Here is a 7,690-nt window from a genome sequence, read left to right as displayed (position 1 = left end):
AGCCATGCGTGCTGCTATGCTCTAGAGCCATGCGTGCTGCTATGCTCCCAACATGCTCCACCATGATGATAACAGACGAACCCTCGGAAACCATAAGCACGCCCCAATTAAATGCACATGTCTCCTTGGTCACGGTGCCTCTTTGCAGCAGTAGAGCACTGACTGAGACACCCACAAGCTGCTCATCCTCAGTTCCCAAACCTTCAACAGACAACTGCACCTCTGTCCAACCCTAGGTTCTGCCCGAGAGGCAGCTCACTGTGGTCATCTAGCAAGGACAACCTGACATGCTGGCCCTAGCTCTCTGCATCTTGGACCCTGTGATCTAGAAGCATCAGGGAAAAGACTCACCCTTCCATCCACTGGGCAGGGCTTCACAGATGAGCTGGGAAAATACCCTGACTTCCGGGTTTGAACCAGCCGCCCCTGGAGGAATAAGCAACGAGGAGCCATGATGGTGCCTATAGCTTACAAATCCCAGGCCTGACATGAATGTCACCTCTCTGCTGTGACCTTAGTTGACCTCTCCACCACTTGGAGCAGAGACAAGGGCATCCCCACTTTACAGATAAGTAACACCAAGGCTCAACACAACAGCCAAGTTTCTCTATAAGTCTACCTAAGAAACAGGTGACACCCAGAGAGGTTATAAAGAGGATGAAGGTCTGGTGTGATGGTTTTGTCAATTTGACACAACCTAGAATCATCTGATGAGAGTCACAGTGAGGGACTGTGTACACCAGGCTGCCCTGCCTCTGGGTCTTAACTGAGGTGACAAGACCCAGCCTGAGTATGGAGTATGACTCCCTGGGTTTGGGTTCTGCTCTGTGTGTGAATGAGGAAGATGAACTGGGCACTAAGCGTGCAATCCTTTCCTCTGCACTTGACTGTGGATGTGACGTGACCAGCTGCCTCAAGTCCCTGCCTGAGTTCCCTACAAGGATGGACTGTAACCACCTGGACCTGGGACCAAATAAACCCTCTCCCACTGGGTTGCTTTCTGTCAGTGCATTCCACCACAGGAACAGCAGCAAACTGGAACACCCATGACACAGAGCATCTTTCCGTACTGTGGTGGTTTGTGTATGCTCGGCCCAGGGAGGGGCACTATTAGGAGGTGTGGCCTTGTTGGAGTAGGTGTGTCACTGTGAGTATGTATTATAGTAAGACTCTCATCCTAGCTGCCTGGAAGCCAGTCTTCTAGCAGCCTTCAGATGAAGATGTAGAACCCTCAGCTCCTCCTGCACCATGCCTGCCTGGATTCCACCACATTCCCACCTTGATGATAATGGACTGAACCTCTGAACCTGTAAACCAGCCTCAATTCAATATCATCCTTATAAGAGTTGCCTTGGTCATGGTGTCTGTTCACAGCAGTAAAACTCTAAGACACATACCCTTGGCTCTCATCATTCAGTTACTGATGATGTCCTTGAGAGAACAAGACACCACAAACATCACCAACTTTTATCCTAACTCCATACTCAAAGCTACCCATGGAGTGTCAGGGTTCCTCAGGGGCTGGGGCTCAACAGAGAGGGTGCTAAAGGTTTAATACGCTCCAGTTCAGAACTATTCCACAAGAACATGATGGAGCCTGTGTTTGTCTCCCTCCCAAACAGGGCCCTGGGGCCAGTGTCCCTAACACTGTGAGGGGCTGTTGATCAGAATGGGGACATTGAAAACAGGCAGGGCATGCTGGGACAGAATCTGGTGAGGGCCTCTGGGGTATACTGAGGCAGGAGGTCAGAGCAAACAAGAGTCTCAGTGGAAGGATGCTGTACCCCACCTATGTGACAAGCAACTCCATGAAGATATAGCAGAATTCACATGCAGAATGGAGGGGGCAGAGCAGCCACCCCCTATCACTCTACGGCATCACCCGAACCTCCCTGCTTTGGCCTTGGGGGATGCACAGGGAGAGGAGTAAGGTCGTACCCCACCTCCAGGGCCCAGGACACACCTCCCACCAAGGAGAATCGGGGTCACCCCGGAGCAGCTCTATCACGTCCCCTGTCTGGAAGGTCAACACAGGCTTCCCAGGAGGGGCTGGGTTACCATGGTAATTCTGCACAGCAACCATCTTGGGACCTAGAGTAGAAGAAAATGGCTCACTGGTGACTTTGTCCTTGCTGACAGCTCCCCCCCCATCACCAACCTTCCTGGTCTCTCGAAACTGTTCCCCAAAACAGAGACACAAGAGCCTGTATCACCCCTTCTGTATCCTTCCCATATGGCTCCTACATCTACTAAATTAAAACAGATGCCAGAACATTCCAGTGACAGCTACTTATTTTTAGATGGAATTTTATGTCTCTCCCAGACACTGAGCTGGATCTGCAGTGTGGAGCTAGGGAGCCCCCACCATATTAGAGAGATGAGATGCCACAGAGTGGATGAGAGGCAAGCCTGATCAACCAAGGATCTAGGCTATCCTCAGATGGGGCCCCACTGTGCCTCAGTTTTACCCCATATGTTCAAAGATGTCACTCAACTGTCTTGCCAGGCCTGGTCCAGGTCACTATGGCCCAATAGTGGTAAGATCTTGGTGGCATCTGAGGTTCCTCTGAGGAAGCTCAGGTTTCACCAGAATGTTTAAACAGCCTGGGCAGCATCCAGGGGCACAGAAAAAAAAAAATGGTAATAACCCCTGGGGTTCCTGATTATGCAGGGTTTGGTACTTAGCTTGGCACTTCTCAGAGCTGTGGACGGAAAGCCCCTGATTCTCTGAAAGCGAGCTCTAAGTCAACCCTAGGAGGCAGGCAGAGAGGCTAGGGCAAACGATGGCTGTGTTAAGCAGCCACCACCACGTGCAGACCCAGCTTGTAGAGTGGATAGAGACTGCAGACGTGGCTGAGTCCAGCACGCTCACCTGGTCCTGCTCCAGGAGCATCCTGTGAGAGCAAGGACAGATGTTAGGGAAGGTGTTCTACTTCTGGGCCCCACATCAGCACGGGCCTGTGACACAACTGCTAGGCCAGGCCTCCAGTAGATACCTGCAACACTACTTCCCTCTCCACATCCATCATACCCCCTACTCTGGGCTCCTCAACACCACTCTACAACCCTAATCCCCACTTCCCCAAGGAAACCTCCCAGACCATCTCCCAGCCTCTGTTCTGGACATGCCTTGGACAACACAACTAAGTGTTGTATGGTAGAGGCATCTCTGTGCCCTGTGGGGCCCAATGAGCATCCATTCAAGGCTGGATACCAGGGCTGGATCGACAGCTTTCAGGAAACATGGTAATGATTTCAGTGACCTGTGCCCACGGGTATACTGTACCACAGAGGTACAGCTGCAGCCGGCGAGCACTAGGGAGTGAGTGACCTGCTAGGACACACACCAGCTATCAAGCCACCAGGGGAGCATGCACAGAGACATGTTTCTATGCTGGCAGAGTCCCAAGCAATAGGAAGAGTTGGGAACACTCACCACGTCTGCAGGCGAGCCTGTGAAGGAAGCAGATCAGGGGTCAGAATGGAACTCTTGACAGCAAGTGACCTCTACAGTGTGTACTCCGTGACTGGAGGGGCTAGCTGAACTGCAAGGGGCTCCCTTCAGAGGCTGACCACACACACATAGACCCAGGCTCACACCTATGAAAGTTCCCTTGACAGCATATCCTGACGTCTAGCTCTAAAGCGCCATAGAGAACTCACAGACTAGAAGTCATCCAGCCTAGGCTTTTCTACCTGGGCCAGCTCTGAATGGTGGCAACCGCCAGGGTCACCTGGCGCTCACTTTGTTGGTGATACCTGCCACAGGTAGGTGACACAGAGGTGGGTACAGGTCCCCTTTGCCGTCTTCCAAGACCTTCCCACATGAGGACACTAGTCACTCAGCTGTCATGTGGGAGGAAAGACATGTCAGTCATTGATAGGGTCATTCGACCTCAGCATGGGTCAAAACAAGGACCATTACAGCTACAGTGTGTGACTGAGGGGACCTCAGGGGACCTCAAGAACCCTAACTATTGTGACCAAAAATTGCTCTGGGAACATCTGAGTTTTTTACAGACTCTTTGGCACATGATGGTAGGTAGCAATCCCACAGGATGGCGACACAGCTTTTGCCCTGCCCAGGAAGAGTCCCTGGAAGGGCTCTCAGGAGGGGTCGGTATTTCCCTAGGGCATCTGTGGGCTCCCTCAGGGGCCACACAGTCCATATGCTTTAGTTGTGGTATTGCCACAGTTCACAGGAAACTGGCCAAAGCTTAGCCCTGGAGCAGATCAGAGGGCAACAGCATCCCCTAGCAGAGGACCGAGGAACCATGGGTTACATGGGGGCAGAGGATGTCAGAACCCTCTGGGATAATTTCTACAGCCAGCCATATGACACAGATGATACTGGTAAGGACCACACTGATAAGAAGGAAATGCCCAATGTGCCTGTTGGTGCCTAAAGGAACTATGAATTGCCCCTCCCCCTCTTCTTCCTTCTCTACATTTCGAACTTCCTCTACAGGTAATAAGTATCTAATTATTAACATGGGGAAGGATGTAACTCTGAAAATGTATTTTCTTTAAGAAAAGAAAAGAAAGAAAAAAGGAAAAAAAAAGAAAACCTAAAATATACCAAACCACTGCCTTCAGTTATTTCTAAGGCTTTGTTTGTTCATCTTAAGACAGGGTCTCACTTAGCCTAGGCTGGTCTCAAGCTCACTCTATAACCAAGGATGTTTTTGACCCCGATCCTCCTGCCTCCACGCCCTAAAGGCACTCAACCGACTGAGCTACACACACATGCCATGCTTTTATTTCTAAACAAGTTCATTGACCATGCTTCTTCTCTTTTGTTGAGACAGAGTCTCGATTTATAGCCTTGGTTGGCTTTAAACTCTAAAATCTAAATTCTAGAATGCCCCTGCCTTCTGAGTGCTAGGATCAAAGGTGTGCACCACCACCCCAGGTCCTATCTTCTTCTTTACTTCCTGTCTTATTTTTTTATTCTTTTTTTTTTAAATAATGAAGTTTGCTAACTTTTAGAATCACACAAGTAGGAAGTAACTATGGCAGTTGCCTTGTATGAGGGGCTCATGGTCACAAGGGGGCGACATAAATTAAGTCAATGCCACTGTCAAGACTCAATTTCTGGGGCTGATCTGGAGCTGACCGGCATCTACTGGAGTAGAGAGAGCAAGGTGACAGGATGTATGCTCAATAACAAGACAATGATCCCAGGACTTTGTCAAGCACAGAAAGATCAATCCATACTATTGCAAAGCTGTCCCGCTAGAAAGAAATTCAGTCACAGCTCAGCCCTGGGACTCAGAGCAAGCTGGCTTCCTCTGGGTGGTGGTTCCTGTGTCAGTGCAGTACATCCCCAGTGGTGGTAAGGACAAGGACCTCCCGTTTGAAGCACAGAGACTGGGGCCTGGCACTCAGTGGTTGCCATTACCTATGCTGTGCTGTCCCTGGGACATGCTGTCAACACCTGCACCTGCCCTTCAGAGGAAGTTTGGGGGCTGGCAGAAAACTCTCCTAGCATGGCCTAGACCTGAGGCAGATTTTGCTCCAGCATCACAGAAAAAAATACAACAAAAAGCCAGGGCTTGCCTGTTCCCCACTTGAGCCCACTGCTCAGGCCTAGTCACCGTGAGATGGAACACCACTTATAAAACTCCAAATGTACTCCCAGATCACACACTTCTAGATCCTCTTGGATCTAGTTCCTGTGCCTGGCACCAGCGAGGCTTCAGCCCCTTGCTCTGCTGAAGCCTCACAGAGTCAGAACCAGGAGCGGAGCCAGTTACAATAGGAAGCCCACATTCCTGCTGAGAACATCCTATGCCCAGGGTGTGGGTGTGGATCAAGGGAACCATGAACTTACTTCCAATATGGGGCAGAGACATAGGAAAGTCACACGAGTTCTGAAGAGGAGCCCTCCCAGCTATAGCTTTTCATAATCCCTTCCAGTCAACTATCCTCCCGTCTTGGCCTCAATTCCTCTCATGTAACTCCCTCTAGGGAAAGGCAGATATGAGCAAGTGGTCCACAAAATCAGGAGCACCCAACCCAAATCTATGCACTGCCGAGTACTCACTCATCTTGCAGGGGGGTATCACCTCCAGACACTCCTTGTGTGCCCCGACGCCACATCTGGTACACAGGTATCCCTGGTAGAAGGTACCCCTGTGTGGGGGAGGGTGGGAGGTGAGGTGGGGCGCAGCTCCCTGGACGCTCAGCCAGTCATTGCAATGGTCAATGGTCTGCTCTGGAGCATCCATGCCCCCAAAGCATCTGCTCTTCCCTGACCACCTTGGTCTGTCCCCTCACTCCATGGTCCCCAGCAAGGGCAAACCCTCTGCTGGACCCGACACTCCAACAGCCATGCCTGCTGACCCCCATAGTTATCTTCCTGATTCTTTGAGACATCTCATGGCACTAAGGTGGGTGGTCAGGTTGCCATGGAGTCATAGGGTAGCTACGCAGTGTATCCTGAAGCCCAGGGTTGGACAGGCAGAAGACATCTACCTGAGGAACATCTTGCAGGCTTTGCAGTTGGTGGTCTTGTCAAACGTGTACATCTGGAAGCTATGATGGTTGGCATTGGCTTTGTCTGGCTTGATGTTCGACCTGGGGAAGGAGAGAATAGGCGATCCATGGCCAGGCACTCCCTAAGCCCACAAATACAGCAACAACTGTACAAGGACTCTGGCTACACACACCGGGAGCCTGCACTCCAGCCTGGCTCTCCCAAAGATTGGCAGGGAGCAAGACTGAGGGTGAAGGAAGGGCTCAGGCCTGCATCACTCTGGCCTGAGTGCCTGCCAGGTAAGGCAAGTTATCAAAATGGCCCAGTGGTGTCAGGCTTGGCATGTGAATGTAGTTGTCCGTCCTTGCCTACAGTTTACCTATAATCCAATGTGGACTAAAGATATTACATGGAAAATCCCAGAATCAAGCAGCACCTGTTGTGAGTAACATGATAAAAAAAAAAACAGGACACAAGTCGTCCTCTGCCACTGTATACAAGTTAGTAGTCATTTAGTGGCCAGCTGGTATCAAGTCAACTGTCACAAACACAGTACTCGCTTTCCAGTGACTTGGATTGTACTTACCACTGGCCCCTGTGAAAGAGTAACGATTGGAAATTAATTAAAATCCATTGTATAATTATCTAATAACTAGTTCTCAGTTATACTTATACATTGCACCCTGCCATAGGTCTGCATGCTGAAGAAATTTTGTGCACATGATAAGGTTCAATGCTACTTTAGTTTCAGGCACTCAGTGATGGTCTTAGACTGTGCCCCATGGCAGGGCAATTACAGTAAGGTTTATACTTCACAGTGTAAGTAAACTCTGCACAGGTGGGAATTACTAGCTCACGATGAGCCTGGGACTCGGAGGTACAACCTCGAGGCTACATTCATTTCCCCATCATCAAATCTGGGAAGGCACAACAGACGGACAGGCAGAAGCAAGGACAGAGAGATGTGAGGAGGGTGCACACAGGCATCTTCAACTTCTACGAATACCTGAAACTGCTCACAGCACAAGGGGATTTCAACCCACAGAAGCTGAGGGGCAGTGAGCCCAGGACTCTCACAGCCTAGCTCCCCAGTCTCATAAGCCTGGTGTAGCCTCCTCCTATTCCCATGACCCAGTGTACTGGCCAGATCCTGCTCCCCTGACCCGGTGAACCAGCCCGATCCTGCTCCCCTGACCTGGTGAACCAGCCCGA

The 7,690-nt window shown here is 50.6% G+C and overlaps 1 protein-coding gene across 1 annotated transcript in view; it reads right to left on the bottom strand.

Moving 5' to 3' along the window:
* The window catches only part of Vav2 (vav guanine nucleotide exchange factor 2), a 166,555-nt gene that overhangs the window by 12,482 nt on the left and 146,383 nt on the right, over window positions 1–7,690 (bottom strand). The window contains exons 16-21 of the mRNA XM_028757195.1: window positions 6,478–6,579; window positions 6,047–6,135; window positions 3,437–3,453; window positions 2,873–2,894; window positions 1,964–2,091; window positions 352–426 (exon numbers count right to left, since the gene is read on the bottom strand). Coding sequence (XP_028613028.1) covers window positions 352–426; window positions 1,964–2,091; window positions 2,873–2,894; window positions 3,437–3,453; window positions 6,047–6,135; window positions 6,478–6,579 — 433 coding nt within the window. The remainder of the gene's footprint in view (window positions 1–351; window positions 427–1,963; window positions 2,092–2,872; window positions 2,895–3,436; window positions 3,454–6,046; window positions 6,136–6,477; window positions 6,580–7,690) is intronic.

This window comes from Grammomys surdaster, unplaced genomic scaffold, assembly GCF_004785775.1.
Source record: "Grammomys surdaster isolate TR1022 unplaced genomic scaffold, NIH_TR_1.0 126133, whole genome shotgun sequence".
Classification (NCBI taxonomy): domain Eukaryota; kingdom Metazoa; phylum Chordata; class Mammalia; order Rodentia; family Muridae; genus Grammomys; species Grammomys surdaster.
This window is presented reverse-complemented; position numbering and strand designations above follow the sequence as displayed.